At 41.5% G+C, this 25,696-nt stretch overlaps 1 protein-coding gene across 3 annotated transcripts in view; it reads right to left on the bottom strand.

Annotated features, from left to right (window-relative positions):
* LOC106584060 (podocan) overlaps positions 1–22,414 on the bottom strand; it is a 31,208-nt gene extending 8,794 nt beyond the window's left edge. The window contains exons 1-7 of one of the 3 annotated variants that reach the window (XM_014168883.2): positions 22,276–22,414; positions 21,816–21,861; positions 20,657–21,028; positions 20,261–20,354; positions 5,251–5,315; positions 3,593–3,702; positions 3,138–3,294 (exon numbers count right to left, since the gene is read on the bottom strand). In XM_014168883.2, the coding sequence (XP_014024358.2) occupies positions 3,138–3,294; positions 3,593–3,702; positions 5,251–5,315; positions 20,261–20,354; positions 20,657–20,953 (723 nt within the window). In that variant the 5' untranslated portion in view covers positions 20,954–21,028; positions 21,816–21,861; positions 22,276–22,414. The remainder of the gene's footprint in view (positions 1–3,137; positions 3,295–3,592; positions 3,703–5,250; positions 5,316–20,260; positions 20,355–20,656; positions 21,029–21,815; positions 21,862–22,275) is intronic. The other 2 variants (XM_014168884.2, XM_014168885.2) reach the window with 2 other exon arrangements.
* Positions 22,415–25,696: the final 3,282 nt, after the last annotated feature.

The following is a 25,696-nucleotide window of genomic DNA, read 5'->3' as shown; positions in this document are numbered from 1 at the left end:
CATTGCAACCTCTACGCTCTCGTTGGTTGGCCCTTGCTTCATACTCGTCGCCAAACCCACTGGCTATAGGTTATTTACAAGTCTCTGCTAGGTAAAGCCCCACCTTATCTCAGCTCACTGGTCACCATAGCAGCACCCACTCGTAGCACGCGCTCCAGCAGGTATATCTCACTGGTCACCCCCAAAGCTAATTCCTCCTTTGGCCGCCTTTCCATCCAGTTCTCTGCTGCCAATGACTGGAATGAACTACAAAAATCTCTGAAGCTGGAGACTCATATCTCCCTCACTAGCTTTAAGCACCAGCTGTCAGAGCAGCTCACAGATCACTGCACCTGTACATAGCCCATCTGTAAACAGCCCATCTATCTACCTACCTCATCCCCATACTGTATTTATTTATTTATCTTGCTCCTTTGCACCCCAGTATCTCTACTTGCACATTCATCTTCTGCATATCTACCATTCCAGTGTTTAATTGCTATATTGTAATTACTTCGCCACCATGGCCTATTTATTGCCTTAACTTACCTCAGCACTCACTGTATATAGACTTTTTGTTTTCTTTTGTTCTACTGTATTATTGACTGCATGTTTTGTTTAATTCCATGTGTAACTCTGTGTTGTTGTATGTGTCGAATTGCTACGCTTTATCTTTGCCAGGTCGCAGTTGCAAATGAGAACTTGTTCTCAACTAGCCTACCTGGTTAAATAAAGGTGAAATCATTTTTTTTTTTTTTAAATACCTGCTTAAAGTCCAGACATAATCCCAATTGAGATATTGTGGCAAGACTTGAAACGAGCAGTCGCTGAGTTAAAGCAGTTTTGCATGGAAGAGTGGGCCAAAATTCCTCCACAGCGACAGGAGAGACTGATCAATAACTACAGGAAATGTCTCGTTGGAGTCATTGCAGCAAAAGGGTGTTGCATAACTTTGTTTATGAAATAAATGAAATAAGTATGTAATTGTTGTGTTATTTGTTCACTCAGGTTCCCTTTATGTTATATTAGGTTTTGGTTGAAGATCTGATAACATTCAAAAATTCTAAGATATGAAAAGGTAGAGAAAATTCGAAAAAGGGCTAATTGTTTTTCACAGCACTGTATGTGTATTTTAACTGAATAATAGTTTAATTGAAGAAGTTTAAGATACCTATCAATCATTGTTTTTGCGACCAGTGAAAAATGTGCTCTTGCAACAACTGCATAGTTCGGATCCCAGCCTATGTAATATAAGTTTGAGGGTGTCATAGGCGTCGTAAGGATTGGACCAAGGCGCAGCGGGTAAAGTGCTCATCTTCTTAATTTATTTAAAGAAAACACTTAAACAAAATAAACAAACGACGAAAACAGTTCCATAAGGCTCCCAGGCTATCCAGAAAATAACCACCCAAAAAACACAAGTGAAACAAACACAACTAAATATGGCCTCCAATTAGAGACAACGACAACCAGCTGCCTCTAATTGGAGGTCATTGCCAAAAACCCAACATAGAAATAGAAAACTAGATTTAAACATAGAAATAGAAAACATAGAACCTAAACCAAAAACACCAAAACACACAAAACAAACACCCCCTGCCACGCCCTGACCAAACTACAATGACAAATAACCCCTTTTACTGGTCAGGACGTGACTGAGGGAGTTACCTTCTAAACTACTCTGTGGTATTGTGCTCCATACTGTCAAAAACAAGTTTAATTTAAGAAGACCACGAGTGGGGCTTTTATTGCTCAATCTAATTCGTGCTAATAAATAAAAAAATCCATAGGCCTAACGGACACATGCTCAAACTTCTGTACTTTTGATAAACTTAAAGGGGCAATCTGTAGTTGCTACATCCATTTTTGGATTTATAAATGAATAATATATATTGTACCCATTGATTCTTTAAGAATATAACTTATAAATGCCTCATGAGCTTAGTTCTACTGTCACACCCCATGAGAACCCAAAATATAAGCTTGTTTTTCTCCAATGTTAGTGAACATTGTAAATGTAAACAAACACTGTATAGACTCAAAACATGGTTAAAAATGTTTTTGATATCATGGATGGTCAGTCCTTGCATCCATAGCTCTGTCTATTAATCTGAGAGTGGTTACATTTCTCAAGGCCCATCTCTCAGCTTTTTACCAAATAGAGGTGTGGTGACCGCTTTGCTATTGTTTCAACTGTGGATTCGCCCTTTAAACAGCTGCAAATTATCGCAATATCAAATTCTCGCCAACAAAACGTAAACAATAGGCCAATAGCAAATCCAGCATATTTAGCATACATTTTTTTACTTGCAAATAATACTTTTTGGTAGTGCTTAAAGCATGCCATTCCATGAGAGCAGCATTTATTTTTCAACTCGAAGCAATGAGCCCAATTAGTCCTCCAAGACAACATAATCATAAACAACAGAGTAGGCTAAAACGTCCTTGGTTTTTGGGTAATGCTCAGGTAAAACAATTTGGCTCATCTATACTTCCATAATTCCAATCCTATGCTTGAAAATCAAGGGGTATTAAAAGTGTGTCAATCTAAAAAACAAAATATTTCCTTAGCTTTCTTATACCTCCTAGATATAGGGCAGACACTTCAAAATCTTATTCCTCACAATTTTGTTTTTGACTGTTTGTTTTGCCATTTATTAATGACCTATGGTATGACCTATGGTATGACCTATGGTATGACCATCTTAAAACAATTCCATACGTTAGCTTAGTATGACCCCCCCCACAGAACCAATGCATGAAGTCAAATGCAACATCCATTGATGGCCAGCTACATGAACTATAACATAGATATAGATGTCATTCAATTGGTCATATTCCTTTTAGTCTTTTTCTAATGGCTTTTAAAGGCTAAGGGAAAAGTAATCAAAAAGTAACTGAAAGTAATCCAAAAGTTAATACTGATTACAATTTGACAGGTAACTAGTAACTGATTACATTTAGAAAGTAACCTACCCAACCCTGTATATAAATCAAGCGTTTTTATGCATTTGTTAGATATTAGAGTACTTACATGGGAATATCTAGACAGTTTATAAACAGAGATCAACTTGGCGGTATGAATGGGGAGTGAGCTCTCAGGATAGGTTGTTATTGTGTGAGGGCTGTAGCTACTCAACTTGATTTCACAAGCTCACCTTCAGATGGAGGCGGTAGATGGAGGAGGGCAGGCTCCTAGGGACGTAGCGGAGGAAGTTACTGGACATGATGAGAACCTCCAGGCTGTCAGAACCGTTAAACATGTTCTCAGGTAGCCCTGCATCTGTTAGCTTGTTGTCATGGAGATACACTGACCTGGGGTGGTTAGGACATGGGGAATGCATGAAATTAGTGGTCTGGAGTGGAGCAAAGGGGAAAGATAAGCGATGGGTGATATGCTTTTTTATGAACAAAGCAAAGTAATTAAATGCAATATAACACCTACAGCAACATAAGACGTTTTTACTGTGAAAATGTAATCCTCCTATGCCCAACCAACTACCTACCTGCTCACCCTCTCTCTCACACACACACACACGCACACACACACGCACGCACGCACGCACGCACACACACACATATATACATACATACACAGACATTGACCGCTTACTTCAGTCCTGGCTTCTGACCAAATGTGTACGGGTAGATCTTCGTGAGCAAATTAGCGGCGAAATCAGCACTGACCAGTGAGGGAGGCAGGTGTTTGGGTGCTGTGGTGAGCTGGCAGGGGAAAAAAACAGAGGGAAAGAGAGAGAGAGGTATTATGTTACTCTTCTTTTGTTTTCTCCTGTTGTACTGACCACAAAATGACCTGTATGTGCTGGCAGTGAGGGGTAATTTACGCCACACAGACAATCATTCTCAATTGACCTTGGAACATTGACGGATGAGTCAAAACAAATGAACATTTCAGTACATTTCATAACTGTTTCCCTCCCAAATTATGCCAAGAGGGAGTTTCTGCATTGCTTGAAATGGCTATGACAGGAGAAATAGGAGAAACTACCACAGTGGTAGCGAGCTTAACTTGACACTCTTGGTTTCAAAAGGGTTATTTGGCTGCCCCCATAGGAGAACCCTTTTTAGTTCCAAGAACAACTCTTTTTGGTTCCAGGTAGAACAATTTTGGTTCCAGATATAACCTCTGTGGAAAGGGTTCTACATTTAACCCAAAATGGCTCTACTTGGAACCAAAAGGGTTCTACCTGGAACCAACAAGTGTTCTTCAAAGGGTTCTCATAAGAACCCTTTTAGGTTCTAGATAGCACCTTTCTTTCTAAGAGTGTAGCGTTACATAGCATTATATTCTATCTGTCCCCTTTTCAACATGGTTTATGGATAAAAGTAACATGGGTGTCTTTGAAGCTTGGTTCACTGTCTACCACCTCTCCTGCTGGCAACAGCAGCACAGCTGGCAAGGATACAGCATCATAACAAAATAGAATAGAAAATAATATACATTTCACGCAGAATTGTACTCTGACGCACTAAGAATAAGAGATCCAAGGTTGAAGATCCAATTAGGGAAGGAGAGGGAAAAAGTTCATTCTAGAACAAAAAAATACAAGTCGGGGTCTCAACGTACTGTTGAGAGTGACAATAGTAGAATACACAAGGTGCAATTTCAAAAATGTGGTTGTGCATCAGCAGTTTTTCTTTTGTTATGTCAGTCACTGACAGTCACTAAATTAGCCCATGTTGACTGGTAAGTTTGTCTAGCAGCCAGCTATCTAAAAATGTAGTAATCATGGTTGAAAAGTGGACCATTCTATACACACGGGAAACTGTTGAGCATGAAAAACCCAGCCATGTTGCAGTTCTTGACACACTCAAACCAGTGCGGCTCTACTCTTTGAAGAGAGACACTGTGTTATGGCTTTAGCCTGAGTCATTACATATCTGTATTGCTGAATTCTTGTGGATGCAGGACTTTGGTTGTCTCAACCTTAAGACCATCCATCATGTTTTTAAAATTAGGATTCCAATAGGAGTAGAACCAAATAAAGGTGTGAAGATGGTTTCAGAGAGCTCCATGATGACCTAGCAGTACTTTTAATGAGCACAGCACACTATACTGTATGCTACTCACTCCTGGGAGAACTGATTATATATTAATGACTACCACAAGTGAAAACATGTACTGAAAAATGTTTACATGGAACCATATTCCCCTGGTTCAAGTTATGTCGCAATGACGGAAGAATAGTGATGTGTTGATTTGTTGAATGTGTAAGGTCTATGTTTACGGCTGTGTTTAGAATTAATCACCTTGTTATTGGCCAAGTACAAGTAACTCAGTTGTTCCAGCACTGTAAATCCTTCATCTTCAAGGCCTGAATACACACACACAAACACAGACATACAAGAAAAATAGAACATGGAAAATGTTATTCAGCCTAAAAACATATACAACACAGAAAATAAAGATCAGACTGATTTGTTTTAGTGAATAGACCTGGACAGCATATAAGAGAAAATAAAACAGTAATCATCATTTTAATTAGGTATACATTATTAATGGAGTGGATCTAGAAGAACTAGAGCCCACACACTGGTTGAATCAATGTTGATTCCATGTCATTTCAATGAAATTGCATTGAACCTATGTGGAATAGATTTAGAATTGATGTCTGTGCCCAGTGGGCAGTCTCTTAGCCAGATTAATAAATCAAATCCAATTTGTCACATGCGCCGAATATAACAGGTGTAGACCTTACCATGAAATGCTTACTTACAAGCCCTTAACCCCCTTTTTCTCCCCAATTTCGTGATATCCAATCGGTAGTTGCAGTCTTTTCCCATTGCTGCAACTCCCTTACGGACTCGGTAGAGGCTAATGTCGAGAGCCATGCGTCTTCCGAAACACAAACCTGCTAAGCCGCAAAGCTTCTTGACACACTGCTCACTTAACCTGGTAGCTAGCCACACCAATATGTCAGGATGCTCTCGATGGTGCAGCTGTAGAACTTTTTGAGGATCTGAGGACCCATGCTAAATCTTTTCAGTCTCCTGAGGGGGAATAGGTGTTGTCGTGCCCTCTTTACGACTGTCTTGGTGTGTTTGGACCATGATAGATTGTTGGTGATGTGAACACCAAGGAACTTGAAGCTCTCGTCCTGCTCCACTACAGCCCCGTCGATGTGAATGGGGGCGTACTCGGCCCTCCTTTTCCTGTAGTCCACGATCAGCTCCATTGTCTTGATCACGTTGAGGGAGAGGTTTTTCTCCTGGCACCACCCTGCCAGGTCTCTGACCTTCTCCCTATAGGCTGTCTCATCGTTGTCGTTGATCAAGCCTACCACCGTTGTGTCGTCGGCAAACTTAATGATGGTGTTTGAGTCATGCTTGGCCACACAGTGGGGCAGTATGCGATTGGAGTGGATCTAGGGTTTCTGATGGTGTTGATGTGAGCCATGACCAGCCTTTCAAAGCACTTCATGGTTACAGACGTGAGTGCTACGGGTCAGCAATAATTTAGGCAGGTTACCTTGGCGTTCCTGAACACAGGTACTATGGTGGTCTGCTTGAAATACAGTGGGGCAAAAAAGTATTTAGTCAGCCACCAATTGTGCAAGTTCTCCCACTTAAAAAGATGAGAGAGGACTGTAATTTTCATCATAGGTACACGTCAACTATGACAGACAAAATGAGAAAAAAAATCCAGAAAATCACATTGTAGGATTTTTAATGAATTTATTTCCAAATTATGGTGGAAAATAAGTATTTGGTCAATAACAAAAGTTTATCTCAATACTTTGTTATATACCCTTTGTTGGCAATGACACAGGTCAAACGTTTTCTGTAAGTCTTCACAAGGTTTTCACACACTGTTGCTGGCATTTTGGCCCATTCCTCCATGCAGATCTCCTCTAGAGCAGTGATGTTTTGGGGCTGTCGCTGGGCAACACGGACTTTCAACTCCCTCCAAAGATTTTCTATGGGGTTGAGATCTGGAGACTGGCTAGGCCACTCCAGGACCTTGAAATGCTTCTTACGAAGCCACTCCTTCGTTGCCCGGGAAGTGTGTTTGGGATCATTGTCATGCTGAAAGACCCAGCCACGTTTCATCTTCAATGCCCTTGCTGATGGAAGGAGGTTTTCACTCAAAATCTCACGATACATGGCCCCATTCATTCTTTCCTTTACACGGATCAGTCGTCCTGATCCCTTTGCAGAAAAACAGCCCCAAAGCATGATGTTTCCACCCCATGCTTCACAGTAGGTATGGTGTTCTTTGGATGCAACTCAGCATTCTTTGTCCTCCAAACACGACGAGTTGAGTTTTTACCGAAAAGTTCTATTTTGGTTTCATCTGACCATATGACATTCTCCCAATCCTCTTCTGGATCATCAAAATGCTCTCTAGCAAACTTCAGACGGGCCTGGACATGTACTGGCTTAAGCAGGGGGACACGTCTGGCACTGCAGGATTTGAGTCCCTGGCGGCGTAGTGTGTTACTGATGGTAGGCTTTGTTACTTTGGTCCCAGCTCTCTGCAGGTCATTCACTAGGTCCCCCCGTGTGCTTCTGGGATTTTTGCTCACCGTTCTTGTGATCATTTTGACCCCACGGGGTGAGATCTTGCGTGGAGCCCCAGATCGAGGGAGATTATCAGTGGTCTTGTACGTCTTCCATTTCCTAATAATTGCTCCCACAGTTGATTTCTTCAAACCAAGCTGCTTACCTATTGCAGATTCAGTCTTCCCAGCCTGGTGCAGGTCTACAATTCTGTTTCTGGTGTCCTTTGACAGCTCTTTGGTCTTGGCCATAGTGGAGTTTGGAGTGTGACTGTTTGAGGTTGTGGACAGGTGTCTTTTATACTGATAACAAGTTCAAACAGGTGCCATTAATACAGGTAACGAGTGGAGGACAGAGGAGCCTCTTAAAGAAGAAGTTACAGGTTTGTGAGAGCCAGAAATCTTGCTTGTTTGTAGGTGACCAAAGACTTATTTTCCACCATAATTTGCAAATAAATTCATAAAAAATCCTACAATGTGATTTTTTGGATTTTTTTTCTTCTCATTTTGTATGTCATAGTTGACGTGTACCTATGATGAAAATTACAGGCCTCTCTCATCTTTTTAAGTGGGAGAACTTGCACAATTGGTGGCTGACTAAATACTTTTTTGCCCCACTGTATGCATTTATTACAGACTCCGTCAGGGACAGGTTGAAAATGTCATTGAAGACACTTGCCAGCGCATGCTCTGAGTACACGTCCTGGTAATCCGTCTGGCCCTGTGGCCTTGTGAGTGTTGAGCTGTTTAAAGGTCTTACTCACATTGGACTGTGGAGAACGTGATCACACAGTCTTCCTGAACAGCTGGTGCTCTCATGCATGCTTCAGTGTTTTTGCTTGCCTCAAAGAGCGCATAGAAGTAATTTAGCTTGTCTGGTAGGCTCATGTCACTGGGCAGCTCGCGGCTGGGCTTCCCTTTGTAGTCCGTAATAGTTTGCAAGCCTTTGATGGTTGCAATTGGCCATGTACTTTTTACATGTGGTTGTTTATCTACATTAGTTGAATGCACTGACTTATTTGTTTATTTGGATCCCCATTAGCTTTTGCAGCAGCTACTCTTCCTGGGGTCCACAAAAAAACACAAAAGACTGATACAATAATAGACAAGGAATGTCACACAAATTTGAAATACAACAATATACAAATAATGCAACAAAAAATAATACAAACAATACAACAACAAAAACAATGTGTGCGTTAGAGAGTGTCTGTGTGTGCATGTGTTTGTTTGTTTTTTAATCAGTTTAAATGTAATTTTACCATTTGTGTAATTGGAGATGGAAGGGAATTCATGTTATTTTTGATACAGTAATAATTCTCATAGAAACTAGGAGAACCAGTTAATCTCTCGTCAATCCAATGTTATACCTAGGAGTTTACTTTCCTCAACTTGCTCAATGGTCACACCCTTTATGTATAACTCCTGTTGAGGTGTAGGTCTTAGAGAATGTTATAAACCAAATCCAATGCTTTAAGCTTTAGATGTATTTAAGACCAGTTTATTATTAAACAACCATTCTGAAACTGACTGTAACTCCTTATTTAGAATTTCATTGAGCTCACTGGCTTTGGGTGCGGACATGTAGAGTGTGGAATCATCCGCATACATAGTCATTCTAGCTTCGTGTATGACCAGTGGCAAATTATTTGTAAAAATAGAGAAGAGTAACGGCCCAAGGCAACTGCCTTGGGGGACACTGCACTGTACATATCTGATGTTAGAGAAGCTTCCATTGAAGAACACTCTCTAGGTTCTATTGGATGAATAACTCTCCAACCATTGACGGCAGGTGATGTAAAGCCATAGCAGTGAGTATTTTCAATAACAATTTATTATCAATAACATCAAAGGCTGCACTGAAATCTAACAATACAGCTCTAACTATCATCTTATTATCCATGTATTTTAACCAATCATCAGTAATCTGAGACTGTGCAGTACAAGTTGAGTGCCCTTCTCCATATGTATGTTGAAAGTCAGTAGTTAACTTGTTTTCTGAAAAATAGCATTGTATTTGGTCAAACACAATTCTCTTCATCAGTTTACTAAGAATAGGCAGCATACTGATTGGGCGGCTGTTAGAACCAGCAAAGGGTGCTTTACTATTTTAGGTTCATCATTATTGACGCATAACAATTGTTTTTCCTTCTCGCCCACACTAACTTGACCTAATTCAAAACAGCAATCATTCCCTGTCATTATTTCATTATTATTGTTCAATGTTGTAATTTCCTTTCTGAGTCTTTCCACTTTACTAGTAAAATAATAATTGAAATGATTGGCAATATCGAAAGGTTTTGTTATAAATTACCCATTAACTTCAATGAACGATGGAGATTAATTGGGTTTTCTTCCCATGATATCATTTAAGCTACAGTACTCCAGTCTTTTTCCATAGTGTTTTATGTAATTTATCTTTGTTTGATAATATCATTTCATCTTCTTTTTGTGAAGTTTAGTCATAACATTTCTCAATTTACAGTATGTCAACCAATCAGCTGAGCAGCAGGTGGTGGTGTGCTGGTCACAGCTACTCATATATAGACTTATACGAAAGCAAGCTTTGCTTTTATACTTACAAGACCATCCGGCTTGATTGAGCGAGCTGTTTTGTCTTGTAGTAATGTGGTGCCAGCCTGTATTTCCTTACCCTTTACACTCATGGGAATTAGCCTATGGATAGGGCTAAATGTAAATGTTTCTTACAGAAGAAATATGAAAAGCATATGCATAACCATGGTAACAATTGAAAGGGAACAGTTTCAAGATTATAGGAAAAGTATTAGACCAAAGGTGAAGACACAACAATTCACCTGACAAGACTGAATCCAAACATTACACTGTTGATTTTCTGTGAATTTTAAATTAACTGTACTTTTTTCACTGCATTTGTTGATAACCAAATCTGAAAATACTCTGGATACATTTAGTAACATGATAAAAATAATATTGGAAAATGTGTGGTCGGTGCAACATAAGGGTTTGAGTGAGAGGACTAACTGGTGTCTCCAAGTGGCCACATACTTATCCAAAGTGTGGACAGTTCCTAAGTCATTTCAATGCACTTTTATGACTCAAATTAGAGTCTTCAATTTCAAGGAGCTTTTTTGAGCTCTCCTAGCTGTGCCGTTGAGGAACTAGAGCAAACTCACTTGTAGTTGTTTTGTTTGAAATACAACCCTGAATCACCGCCCTCACACAATTACTGTTGTTGTTTACACAATCCAAAAATGTCCATTATAAATCGCAATCTGGGTCAGGTGGGTATAATTTGAAAGCCTGTTCTATTGCCAACATGAGTTGTAAAGTATAAGTTATAAAATACGATATTACACTGTTAGGCTTTCACAATGCAATTCAGGGAAACAGATCATTTTGGTGTGCATAGAAAGGAGTCATTAGTGCTTTCAGGTGCGTGTGCAGCGGCAAATTCTCTTTACAATAGACAAACATAAACTCATTCTGTTCAGAACAACTAAGGGTATGACGCCATGTCATCTTGTAACTGTACATCAAACATAGTGATCATAAACGTTGAAACTGTAAGTCAGCGTTCCCCAACCACCGGGCCGCGGACCGGTACCGGTCCGTGGGTCATTTGGTACCGGGCCGCAGAAAAAGAATAAATAACTTACATTATTTCCGTTTTATTTATTATCTGAGTCTGAACAATGTTTTATTTTGAAAAATGAACGCGGAGCACAGACACCTTCTCTTATACACAGAAATAAGATTGTTATCCCGAGGGAGATCGCTGGCCAGAGTGTTTGAGTTACGAGAGCCGCTGCAGAGACTTCTCTCAGAAAAAAAGTCACCCCTGGCAGCACATTTCAGTGAAGAGGAATGGGTCGCAAAACTCGCTTACTTGTGCCACATATTCAACCTGCTCAATGAACTCAATTGGTCACTTCAGGGGAAAATGACAACTGTCTTCAAGTTGGCAGATAAAGTAGCTGCATTTAAAGCCAAACTGGATTTGTGGGGACGGCGTGTGAACAGAGGTATATTTGACATGTTTCAAACATTCGCGGGGATTTTGGAAGAGACTGAGCCCGAGCCTTCATTGTCCCAGCTGGTGCGCGATCACCTGTCTTTGCTTTTAAAAGAGTTTGAGCGCTACTTCCCAACCACAAAAGACCCACGAACTGCCAAGGAATGGATCCGCGACCCATTTGTCAACAAACCAGGTGAATCCAGCATGTCTATGCAAGAAGAAGATCAACTGCTGGAGATTGCAAATGACGGCGGCCTTAAAAGTATGTTCGAGACAACAACTCTGCCGGTGTTCTGGATTAAACGTCACGGCAGAATACCCTGAGATCGCCACAACAGCATTGAAAACCCTGTTGCCATTTCCAACATCCTATTTGTGTGAAGCGGGATTTTCTGCAATGACAGCAACCAAAACACAATGACGGAGTAGACTGGACATAAGCAACACACTTCGGGTGTCATTGTCTCCCATTACCCCTAGATGGGACCGTCTCGTTGCAGAGAAACAAGCTCAGGGCTCCCACTGATTTAGCGTTATGGTGAGTTGTATTTTTCATTCACTTTATATTTGTTTTTGTGTTGCATCTTATTTTTAAGGCATGTTTAAATGTTACCATAGCGACCAGAGAGTGTTAGGGGGCAGAGAGGATGTTACTCATGTTATGTTGTTGGTGCGATGTTACGAGGACGCTGCTAATAAAGGTGCATACGAGTACACAGTGCATTCACATTTGTTATTATATTTAAAAAATACCACAGTTTTTATGCCGGTCGTATCATTTTATTTTGTGTATTTATCCGCCACACCTTAAAGGCCGGTCCGTAAAAATATTGTCTGACATTAAACCGGTCCGTGGCCCAAAAAAGGTTGGGGACCGCTGCTGTATATGATATGAGTTTTATGGTAGCTAACTTCCCCCCAACATTGAACACCCCCTAACTTCGGACACTCTCTAGCGGTTAGAGGATTAAATCACCTCAAGACCAACATTTAAATGGACTGGAAAATAACGGTAACTTTTGCGACTGAAGACACCCTTCTATCTAGCTGACCACCAATTTTCATTGCAATTTATGTTAGTTAAGTTATATATATATATATATATATATATATATTATATATACACATTTTGTGGGACACGCTGCATATTGCAAAATTCGACTGCGCAACAGACCACACATCATTTAATATCCAACTTTTTACCTCTGAAATATAGCTAACAGATTTCAGGCAAGTATTTATTTTTTTCACCGGAAGGCTAGCGAACTAGTCAACTATCTAGTAAACACTTCAGATACGAGGTTGGTGTCTCTTTTTTTGAACAAAATTAAACTGATATATCTTGTAATTGAACAAAATAGTAAGGTGGCCAATAACTGGAGACCGTATGCCGGTAATACGGGACATATTTTTTTTGCTAAACTGCTTATCAAAAAGCTGATAGTAGTAGTATTTCCACTGAAATTTCAAACATGCTAATTGCTAACCCGTTAGCTAACATTTTTACAACACCAATAATCACAAAACATTGATGGCTTCATCACAAGATAATACTGTTGAAGGTAATATATTTCTTAAATGTTGTTGAATATGCTGATAATATGGGGTGCTACGCTATGGTGTGAAGTGCACATTTGGCTTGCTTGGATAACGTCAATTATTTACTATAATCCTCAACCTCTCATCTTCCAAAATAGTCCTCTTAACTTACAGCATTTCCCTCGCTTAGTCAACAAAACATTTTCTAAATAATTGTACCATCTAAATCGCTATGAAATATATTTTCAATAACAAAAATATAGTTTTTACAGCTGTTTGAAGCTGGTGGATTAAAATGAAAGTTATTTTCAGTTTTGGTCCACCAGCTTCCAGTGGTGTAAAGTACTTAAGTAAAAATACTTTACTTAAGTCGTTTTTTTATGGGTATCTGTACTTTACTATTTATAGTTTTGACAACTTTTACTTCCACTCCACTACATTCCTAAAGAACATATGTACTTTTTACCCCCATACATTTTCCCTAACACCCAAAAGTACTTGTTACATTTTGAATGCTCAGGGAGGGCAGCAATATGGTTCAAATGTATGCACCTATCAATGTAATGAGTTGTCATCCCTACTGCCTCTGATCTGGAAGACTCACTAAACACAAAAAATGTGTTTGTAAATTATGTCTGAGTGTTGGAGTGTGCCCGTCTGTCCGTAAATTTTAAAAACAAGAAGATCGTGCCTTCTGGTTTGCTTAATATAAGGAATTTGATGTAGAATTGACTTATACTTTTACTCAAGTATAACAATTTAGTACTTTTTCTGCCACTGTACTTAAGTACATTTATAACCAAATACTTTTAGACTTTTACTCAAGTAGTATTTTACTGAGTTACTTTCACTTGAGTAATTTTCTATTAAGGTATCTAGAACTTTTACTCAAGTATATTTCCAAGATGGCGTAGCAGTCAGACGTCTTTGTCCTGTCGTGTCCCTTGTATATATCTTTTTACATCCTTTTTCTTCGCATATCTTTTTAAAATATTTTCCTAAACCTCAACTTTTAAATAGTCTCCTGCAACCCGCCTCACCCAATGTGGCGTGGATCTGTTTTTTTTCTTTCTAAAGTATTTCTATTTACTTCGGATCTGGAATCCCTCAACTGAAGCTAGCCAGCTAACTACCTACCAGCTATCAGTCAGCAAACCATTGCTAACGGTCATCAGCTAACCTTTAGCTCGGAAAGCTCTCGCCAGTTCGAACAACGTGACTCAAACCAGAGCATAACGGACCTATTATTATTTTATATATTTTTTTCCCCATATCCCCGGATTCCTACCGCAAACTCTGAACATTTTCATCTGGATCTTCGCAACAAGCTAACCGCAATCCCGGGTGATTACTCCTGGCTAGCGTTTCCATCACGGAGCAAGCACCAATTAGCCTGAAGCTAGCTCGGCCAGGGCTCCTGTGCTACCACCGAAGCCCACTCCTGGGCTACAATATCCGGACCCCTTCTACTGCCGGTACGGGGCACGGAACCCCGCCGATCCTCTACGACTGGAATACCGACATAATCTGCCCGAGGATTCCAACAGGCCCCTCAGGCGCGACGTCCGCTGAAGGCCCATTCTGCTAACCGGCCTGCTAGCTATCTAGAGCTACTTGGAACCCTAGCCCCGGTCTGCCAACTGCTTGCTTGCTAACCCGGACTGCTAGCTTGCCAGCCCCGGTCTGCTAATTGCTAGCTTGTTTAGCCCCGGCCTACTAACTTTTAGCTTGTTAGCATCGGCCTGCTAACTGTCTGAATCGCCGTGTCCCCAGTCAGCCCAACCAATCACTGGACCCATATGTTCACTTGGCTACGCATGCCTCTCTCTAATATCAATATGCCTCGTCCATTACTGTCCTGGTTAGTGATTACCGTCTTATTTCACTGTAGAGCCTCTATCCCTGCTCAATATGCCTTAACCAACCATGTTGTTCCACCTCCTACATATGCGATGACATCACCTGGTTTAAACGTCTCTAGAGACTATATCTCTCTCATCATTACTCAATGCCTAGGTTTACCTCCAATGTACTCACATCCTACCCTACCTTTGTCTGTACACTATGCCTTGAATCTATCCTATCGTGCCCAGAAACCTGCTCCTTTTACTCTCTGTTCCAAACATGCTAGACGGCCAGTTCGTATAGCCTTTAGCCGTACCCTTATCCTACTTCACCTCTGTTCCTCTGGTGATGTGGAGGTTAATCCAGGTCCTGCAGTGCCTAGCTCCACTCCCACTCGCCAGGTGCTCTCATTTGTTGACTTCTGTAAGCGTAAAAGCCTTGGTTTCATGCATGTTAACATTAGAAGCCTACTCCCTAAGTTTGTTTTACTCAATGCTTTAGCACAATCTGCCAACCCGGATGTCTTAGCCGTGTCTGAATCCTGGCTTAAGAAAACCACCAAAAACCCTGAAATCTCCATCGCTAACTATAACATTTTCCGCCAAGATAGAACTGCCAAAGGGGGCGGTGTTGCAATCTACTGCAAAGATAGCCTGCAGAGTTCTGTATTACTATCCAAGTCTGTACCCAAACAATTCGAGCTTCTACTTCTAAAAATTCACCTTTCCAGAAACAAGTCTCTCACTGTTGCCGCTTGCTATAGACCTCCCTCTGCCTCCAGCTGTGCCCTCGATACCATATGTGAATTGATTTCCCCCCCATCTATCTTCTGAGCTCGTGCTACTAGGTGACCTAAACTGGGACATGCTTAACACCCCGGCCATCCTGCAATCTAAGTTTGATGCCCTCAATCTCACACAAATTATCAATGAACCTACCAGGTACAACCCCAAATTCGTAAACACGGGCACCCTCATAGATGTCATCCTAACTAACTCGCCCTCCAAATACACCTCTGCTGTTTTCAATCAAGATCTCAGCGATCACTGCCTCATTGCCTGCATCCGTAATGGGTCTGCGACCAAACGACCACCCCTCATCACTGTCAAACGCTCCCTAAAACACTTCTGCGAGCAGGCCTTTCTAATCGACCTGGCCGGGGTATCCTGGAATGACATTGACCTCATCCTGTCAGTAGATGATGCCTGGCTATTCTTTAAAAGTGCCTTCCTCACCATCTTAAATAAGCATGCCCCACTCAAAAAATGTAGAACTAGGAATAGATATAGTCCTTGGTTCACTCCAGACCTGTCTGCCCTTGACCAGCACAAAAACATCCTGTGGCTTTCTGCATTAGCATCGAATAGCCCCCGTGATATGCAACTTTTCAGGGAAGTTAGGAACAAGTATACACAGGCAGTTAGAAAAGCTAAGGCTATCTTTTTGAAACAGAAATGTGCATCCTGTAGTACTAACTCAAAAAAGTTCTGGGACACTGTAAAGTCCATGGAGAATAAGAGCACCTCCTCCCAGGTGCCCACTGATCTGAGGCTAGGAAACACTACCACCGATAAATCCACTATAATTGAGAATTTCAATAAGCATTTCTCTACGGCTACCCCTACCCCGGTCAACTGCCCAGCACCCTCCACAGCAACCCGCCAAAGCCCCCATCATTTCTCCTTCACCCAAATCCAGATAGCTGATGTTCTGAAAGAGCTGCAAAATCTGGACCCATACAAATCAGCCGGGCTAGACAATCTGGACCCTCTCTTTCTAAAATTGTCTGCCGAAATTGTTGCAACCCCTATTACTAGCCTGTTCAACCTCTCTTTCGTATCATCTGAGATTCCCAAAGATTGGAAAGCTGCCGCGGTCATCCCCCTCTTCAAAGGGGGTGACACTCTAGACCCAATCTGCTACAGACCTATATCTATCCTACCCTGTCTTTCGAAGGTCTTCGAAAGCCAAGTTAACAAACAGATTCCCGACCATGTCGAATCCCACCGTACCTTCTCCGCTATGCAATCTGGTTTCAGAGCTGGTCATGGGTGCACCTCAGCCACGCTCAAGGTCCTAAACGCCATCATAACCGCCATCGATAAGAGACATTACTGTGCAGCCGTATTCATCGACCTGGCCAAGGCTTTCGACTCTGTCAATCATCACATTCTTATTGGCAGACTCGACAGCCTTGGTTTCTCAAATGATTTCCTCGCCTGGTTTACTAACTACTTCTCTGATAGAGTTCAGTGTGTCAAATCGGAGGGCCTGTTGTCCGGACCTCTGACAGTCTCTATGGGTGTGCCACAGGGTTCAATTCTCGGTCCGACTCTCTTCTCTGTATACATCAATGATGTTGCTCTTGCTGCCGGTGATTCTCTGATCCACCTCTACGCAGACGACACCATTCTGTATACTTCTGGCCCCTCTTTGGACACTGTGTTAACTAACCTCCAGACGAGCTTCAATGCCATACAACTCTCCTTCCGTGGCCTCCAACTGCTCTTAAACACAGGTAAAACTAAATGCATGCTATTCAATCGATCACTGCCCGCACCTGCTCGCCTGTCCAGCATCACTACTCTGGACGGCTCTGACTTAGAATACGTGGAAAACTACAAATACCTGGGTGTCTGGTTAGACTGTAAACTCTCCTTCCAGACTCACATTAAGCATCTCTAATCCAAAATTAAATCTAGAATCGGCTTCCTATATAGAAACAAAGCATCAACTCACTCAGGCTGCCAAACACACCCTCGTAAAACTCACCATCCTACTGATCCTCGACATCGGTGATGTCATCTATAAAATAGCCTCCAACACTCAACAAACTGGATGCAGTCTATCACAGTGCCATCCGTTTTGTCACCAAAGCCCCATACACTACCCACCATTGCAACCTGTACGCTCTCGTTGGTTGGCCCTCGCTTCATACTCGTCGCCAAACCCACTCGCTACAGGTTATCTACAAGTCTCTGCTAGGTAAAGCTCCGCCTTATCTCAGCTCACTGGTCACCATAGCAGCACCCACTCGTAGCATGCGCTCCAGCAGGTATATCTCACTGGTCACTCCCAAAGCCAATTCTTCCTTTGGCCGCCTTTCATTACAGTTCTCTGCTGCCAATGACTGGAACAAACTGCAAAAATCACTGAAGCTGGAGACTCATATCTCCCTCACTAGCTTTAAGCACCAGCTGTCAGAGCAGCTCACAGATCACTGCACCTGTACATAGCCCATCTGTAAACAGCCCATCTATCTACCTACCTCATCCCCATACTGTATTTATTTATTTATCTTGCTCCTTTGCACCCCAGTATCTCTACTTGCACATTCATCTTCTGCACATCTACCATTCCAGTGTTTTAATTGCTATATTGTAATTCCTTCGCCACCATGGCCTATTTATTGCCTTAACTTACCTCATTTGCACTCACTGTATACAGACTTTTTGTTTTCTTTTGATCTACTGTATTATTGACTGTATGTTTTGTTTATTCCATGTGTAACTGTGTTGTCGAATTGCTATGCTTTATCTTGGCCAGGTCGCAGTTGCAAATGAGAACTTGTTCTCAATTAGCCTACCTGGTTAAATAAAGGTGAAAAAGTATGACAATTGAGTACTTTTTCCACCACTGCCAGCTTCAAACAGCGGATTTGGTCTACCAGCTTATTTTTTGTTATTAAAAATATACTTCACAGCGATTACGATGGTACAATGATTCCCTACACTATTCAGTACTTGTTTTCTCACATATACTGAAATTGAGCGAACAGTGTAGACTTTTTGCAACCAGCAATTTCCACTAGATAACACATCCACAAAGTCAGAACAGCTTTCCCAGTTTGACAACAGATGCCACTCCGGCGGGAGAACTCAATAGGCGAATATCACAGCCAATCACAACACTGGCGGGTAAGTAATACTGTTAAACACTATCATTCCACTATTAGCACCAGATATATTATGGATTTTTTTTTTAATTACAATGCTTTTTTTTAATCCTAAGTTTAGCACTTTTAACTGCACATACAGAACTAACATCAACAACATGCATGCCAGTCTTTCCTGGTTGATGGTTGACGAGGGATTAACTGCTTCTCTTCTAGTTTTCATGAGAAATTTTACTGTAACAGAAATTCTATGTTGTCTGCATAATCGGCAGGTAGCCTAGTGGTTAGAGCGTTGGACTAGTAACTGAAAGGATGCAAGATTGAATCCCCGAGCTGACAAGGTAAGAATCTGTCGTTCTGCCCCTGAACAAGGCAGTTAACCCACTGTTCTTAGGCAATCATTGAAAATAAGAATTTGTTCTTAACGGACTTGCCTAGTTAAATTTAAAAAAAGAATCAAATAACATTCAGTTCAGACACCCATACATATGCCACAAGTCCAAAACAATATCATGGCAACACACAGAGCCATTCCCTTCCATCTCCAATTACTCAAGCAAACAGCAAAATTACCATTAAACAACAACAAGTCAGTTAAGAACAAATTCCTATTTACAATGACGGCCTACCGGGGAAGAGTGGGTTAACTGCCTTGTTCAGGGGCAGAATGACAGATTTTTACCTTGTCAGCTAGAGGATTTGATCTAGAAACCTTTCAGTTACTGAACCAACGCTCTAACCACTAGGCTACCTGTCGCCCCCAAAAAACAAATGGAACGGCGTGGACTGTGAGGAGACACACGAACACACAGGCACACTCTAATGCACACAATTATTTTGTTGTATTGTTTTTATTATTTTTGTGTTGTGTTGTTTACATATCGTTTTATTTCAAATTTGTGTGACTGACTGTTATGCAGTGGCCTGAAGATTGAAATGGGACATGACACTTTCTAGCGGCCCAAACTAATGCACAGTACACTGTGGCCTGAGCCAGTTATCACTTTGTTATCTATCAGTGTATCAATGTTTTGTGTTTTTTTTGTGGACCTCAGCAAGAGTAGCTGCTGCTTCTGCAAAAGCTAAATGGGGTTTAGAATAAACGAACAAACCAGTAAAATAGCTGGAGGCTCCAATTCGACATGGACCTAGACAGTGAATCCCAGAGAGAACAGGACACCAACAGACACTAACAGAGCTCCCACAGTTTGTCGTCAACAAATTGAACAACTTCCAACCATACTAAATGTCTGTCTGTCTGTATCTCCCCTAGCTACTTTCAGATCTCTGTCCTCTTAAGTCCTTTGTTATTTTCGTTTGATTTTCTCTCTCTCTCTCTAAGTCCCTCTGTCTGGTTTACCTTGCGTGGTCAGACTAATGTTTGTCTGTCACTTTCTCCCTTGGCTATTTTCAGATTAAATTTCTGTCTCTCTCAGTTTCTGTCGGGTTTACCTAGTTCTCTCTAAGTCTCTGTCTGGTTTTTACCTTGCGTGGTCAGACAGTTGTTTTGCAGGTTTAGTGTTTCCAGCTGCTGCAGACGTGTCAGGTCCTCAATGGTTACTACCTCTATCTGGTTGTTCTGAGACGAAGAGGAGGCAAAAGTATTATTGGCAGAACAGCAACGCTTCATTCATTCATGATTGATTGACTTAGGGAAACGTACTCCTACCCTGGACATGTCCAGCCCTCACTTTTGTGCTTTAAACTTTAAATCAGTCCTATGAAGAAAGATCTATCGGGTTTTAGGTGTGTGATCCACCTGTAACAAGATCTATCAGGTATTGGGAGTGTCTGTCAAGTCTGACTGATGTATCTAATGGATGTCTGAGACCCAACTGTAGGGAGAGAATGTGGGTGTTGTGTTGGGTGTGTGTGACCCACCTGCAGCGAGAGAATGCGTGTGCTCTCAGGCAGCTCACTAGGAAAGTCCATGAGGTCAACCCCAGCACAGTCCACCGCTCCCTCTGTACAGGTACATTCCCCTGGACATACAACCGGCTCGGCCTTCACTACAGCCGGGACTGTAAAGGTCTCTATCTCTGGCTCTGTCTCCTCCATGGGTTCTTCCTCCTTCTCCTCTTCATTCTGTGGCTCCAGAGGGGGCTGGCAGTGGACCAGAGCCCAGGCCAGGAGCAGCACGCTCAGGCCCTGAAAGAGAGACCTCCTGGGGCTGGTCATGTCTGCTGGTCGTGCCTGGTGGTCAAGCTACCTCAGATACCTCAGCTGCCCAGAAGCACCAATGATCAGATGGGTCTATATAACAGTGTGATAAATCAATGAATGGATATATATTTTTTTTTAACTATAATCAGTGACCAAGGACAAATATTTCCTATTTTCTTTTACAGCTTTACAGAGGATTTCAAGCAATGGTACTAAAGAGGCAAGTGCTATTGAGACAGAAAAATAGATTACCAAACATAAAAGTGTATGTGTGTATATAGAATAGGTAGCTCATAGGACGTGAGATTTAAAAAAAGAGTGCGTGTAAAAAAATAAAGTTGGTTACATTGTCAGAACAGCAGGCCTCCTGGCGAAACAGCAGGCTAATGAGGACAGAACGTGTATTGTCTGGGACAAGATTAAACCGTCTGCTTTTGTGTTGAAAATGTTTAGTGATAGACATTATGTTCCTATTTTGGCGTATTTAAAAAATCCATTCTCTCATTTATTGTGACGATCATATGGGTTGACCTACAGCACCCAGCATGTTCTCTATACTGTAACTTTCTATTTTCCATATAGTCGAGTGAAAAATGTACAAAATATGTTGTTGTTTTTTAACAATAAAGGCATTGTAATGGTGATATTATTCTCCCAGGAGGCAGAAAGTGTCCCAGTAGAGAAGTGTTTTGGTCCTATGGCCAGTCAGGAAAAAGTTCCTTACAGGCACTGTGTGTGTGTGTGTGTGTGTGTGTCAGACCCCGGAGCCTGTGTGTGCCAGACCCCGGAGCCTCACAGTGTGTGTGTCTGAACACCAGCCAAGTGTTTGTGTTCACATCAGATAAAATAAATACAATTAAAAACCATGCAAACCTACACATGTGATCCTGAGTATATCCCCACACACGTACCAGACACCACGACTGTAACAAATGGAGCATATTCAACCCCACATGCATAATACTACTCATAAACAGACATCATGTTCTCACACCTACCTAAAGGACTCGTTAAAAATAAAAATAAATAAAAAACACAACAACATTGAATCAATGACTCACAAGCTGTCAAAAATATATATTTTTATACAAGTTGTAGGTGAGTCTGTAAAAGCTCATACACATCTGGACAGCTGTACACTTGTACAGCTTACTATTATTCACTTATTCGCATACTGCCACTCAGTCCATACACAGACAGTCCTTTTCTAGTATATGATTGGTGGCACGTTACCAATTCATACACAGCCAGTCCATAATACATAGCACATATTGAGCATATATAATATAGATGCCTACATAATTACAGCATATCTATACAATACATGCATTCTTTACCTTCTCTGATGGAGGGAGGTTAGCAGTGACAAATGTAGTCTGGTGTCCAGTCGAACCAGAGACAATCACATAACAGGATAGAGAGGAGCCACAGCAACTCCACAGTCACTCCAGATCACAGATCCCTACCAGATGTAATAAGAGAGTGGGAGTGACAGACGGAAAGTTCAGCGAAAGAAGGGGAGAAGAAAAGATAGAAGAGAAAAAACTGTGAGCTGAAGGACAGCCAAAAGCACAAAATTCTTTGCTTTCAAACTTTTATTTTTTTCATGGTCTGTGACAGGTCTTTTCCAATCCCCATATAATAATGAGGCCATTTCATGTTGCAATTAGTTTGTTGTGTAGAAAGAAAGACTTTTTAAATTTCCGTTCTGATTTAACAAGAATAACTTTCATATTGCTCATGAATCAACATGGATTAGTATCACAGTGAGACTGAGCGAGTATCTTGGACCGAAAGTATCTTGGATGTAGTATCTTGGCTGATGCTGAATCATACATTCCCTGGTTTTCTTTGAGCCCAGTACAAAGAGAGAGCTATCATGAACCAGTGAGCCAGGGATGGCAGTACCATTGTGTTATTAGCAATTTGTTCCCTCAAAGGCCTAAAAATCCTCTCAATATATAATGTCGAACAACTGCAGAGCCTGAGATTAAAGAAAGAAAAGCTTTACTAAAGATGAATGAAAAATTGCAACTGACCACCAAAGGGGAAACCAATATCATATGAGCTTATAAACTTATCAGCATTAGCATTAAAGTATTTAGAGAGAACTCATATAATTCCAGCTTGTCTTAAAATGATATGTTTTGAAGATGACATTTCAGATAGACAGGAAACAAGAGTCTTCCAAAAAACGGCGACAGACAGGATGTCATAATAGCGCACACATTCTGCATAAGGTCCCTCTCTGGTCTGCGTGTACGTCCCGTATGGCACCCTATTCCATATAGTGCACTACTTTTTACCAGGGCCCATTGGGACATACTGTATATAGAGAATAGGGTGCCATTTGAGACGCAGGCTATACCTACCATCAGATGCTATGCTATCTTCTTTCGGTAGACATTTCTTTGTATTGCAAATTATGTTAATTCCACCATCAGCAGGCCTGTCTTTCCATATTCCCTCTGACACTTCTCAGAGGATATTCTGGCTGAATTATGTCCCATTTGGAGGCAAGGCTCTCATATTAGAAGATTAAATCTGGATTTTTTTTTAAACGATAAGGCACACACTAAGAAAAGAGGCTTCCTCAAAGGTTCTTTGGGAAAGATGATGGTTCTATGTGGAACCATAATGACTCAAATAACCCCTTTGAGCCCTTCAATGGTTCTTTGCAGTTCACAAAAGGGTTATTTGCTCTTTTAGGGCCATGATACATTGGTAATTTTGGGGGGCAATATTGCCAAGCAATTTAGCTGGCATTGGAGTGGGGTATGAGACACTGGAGCACTGATGCGCAATAAGCAACATGGACATGAATTATAGACTTCATATATCAACTTGAAACTGAACACAGTATGTATGTATTAACGTATCATGATAAAATAAGCAACATATGAGACATGAATGGCCAACATTTTACTCCAATATTGGAGTTGATTTTCTCTCGCTTGAGCTCAAAAACGATCGCCATTTTTTTCAAAAATATTTTGGAAGAGCAGACTGATCACATGACCAATATCTGGGCTCTGTTTGGAGGATTCCTAAACATTGCCCACTATGTGTCACTGCCGATCAAGATACCCCAGATAATAAAAAGTTGCTATTTTTCAAATGTAAAATAGTTGCTCAAAAATATTGCAAGAAAAAAATACTAGTGTATCATGGCCTTTAGTGCTAATTAAAATGTTGGGGCAGCGGCTCATTTGAATATTTTGGGGAGTGGTTGGTGCACAGTTCTATTATTTTAACCATGAGTGAGAGTAACATTCCAGTTTATGTAATCTGTTGTGTTATGCCATTAGATATGAACTATGACTATGGTCAATGATGGTGTCATGTGAAAGACTCTCTTATGTCAATTGAGAACTGATACCTAAATCAGTGGTTTGTAAACCTCTCCTCAGGGACCCCAGATTTTCCAGAGCTAGCATACCTGATTCAACTTGTGAATTAACACAATAATATGACCTATGGAATTTTAACAATATAATAATTATGTTGGTAACCAGTTTATAATAGCAATAAGATACCTCAGGGTTTGTGGTATATTGCCAATATACCATGGCTAAGGACTGTATCCGCGAAGGATAAACTGGTTTCTCGGGAATGGGCCCAAATCCCCATCATTTGCGTGAAGAAAAGACAGAGATGCATAGATAATTAACAGAGAGTAGCAGTGCGAATAGTCCGGGTGGCCATTTGAATAGATGTTCAGGAGTCTTATGGCTTGGGGGTAGAAGCTGTTTAGAAGCCTCTTGGACCTTGACTTGGGCTCTGGTAATGCTTGCCGTGCGGTAGCAGAGATATCAGTCTATGACTAAGGTGGCTGGAGTCTTTGACAATTTTTAGGGCCTTCCTCTGACACTGTCTGGTATAGAGGTCCTGGATGGCAGGAAGCTTGGCCCCAGTGATGTACTGGGCCATACGCACTACCCTCTGTACTGCCTTGCGGTCGTAGGCTGAGCAGTTGCCATACCAGGCAGTGATGCAACCCGTCAGGATGCTCTTGATGGTGCAGCTGTAGAACCTTTTGAGGATCTGAGGACTCATGCCAAATATTTTCAGTCTTCTGAGGGGGAATAGGTTTTGTCGTGCTATCTTCACGACTGTGTTGGTGTATTTGGACCTTGTTAGTTTGTTGGTGATGTGGACGCCGATGTGGTGGATGTGTTGTTACCTACCCTTACCACCTGGGGGCGGCCTGTCAGGAAGTCCAGGATCCAGTTGCAGAGAGAGGTGTTTAGTCCCAGGGTCCTTAGCTTAGTGATGAGCTTTGAGGGCACTATGGTGTTGAACGCTGAGCTGTAGTCAATGAATAGCATTCTCACATAGGTGTTCCTTTTGTCCAGGTGTGAAAGGGCAGTGTGGAGTGCAATAGAGATTGCATCCTCTGTGGATCTGTTGGGGCGGTATGCAAATTGGAGTGGGTCTAAGGTTACTGGCATAACGGTGTTGATGTGAGCCATGACCAGCCTTTTAAAACCCTTCATGGCTACAGACGTGAGTGCTACAGGTCGGTAGTCATTTAGGCAGGTTACCTTAGTGTTCTTGACCACAGGGACCATGGTGGTCTGCTTGAAACATGTTAGTATTACAAATTCAGACAGAGAAAGGTTGGAAATGTCAGTGAAGACACTTGCCAGTTGGTCAGCGCATGCTCAGAGTGCACGTCCTGGTAATCCGTCTGGCCCTACGGCTTTGTGAATGTTGACCTGTTTAACGGTCTTTCTCGCATCAGCTGCGGAGAGCGCG

Source organism: Salmo salar, chromosome ssa23 (genome assembly GCF_905237065.1).
Source record: "Salmo salar chromosome ssa23, Ssal_v3.1, whole genome shotgun sequence".
NCBI lineage: Eukaryota > Metazoa > Chordata > Actinopteri > Salmoniformes > Salmonidae > Salmo > Salmo salar.
Note: the sequence above shows the minus strand (reverse complement) of the source record. Positions and strands in the feature narration are given on the sequence as shown.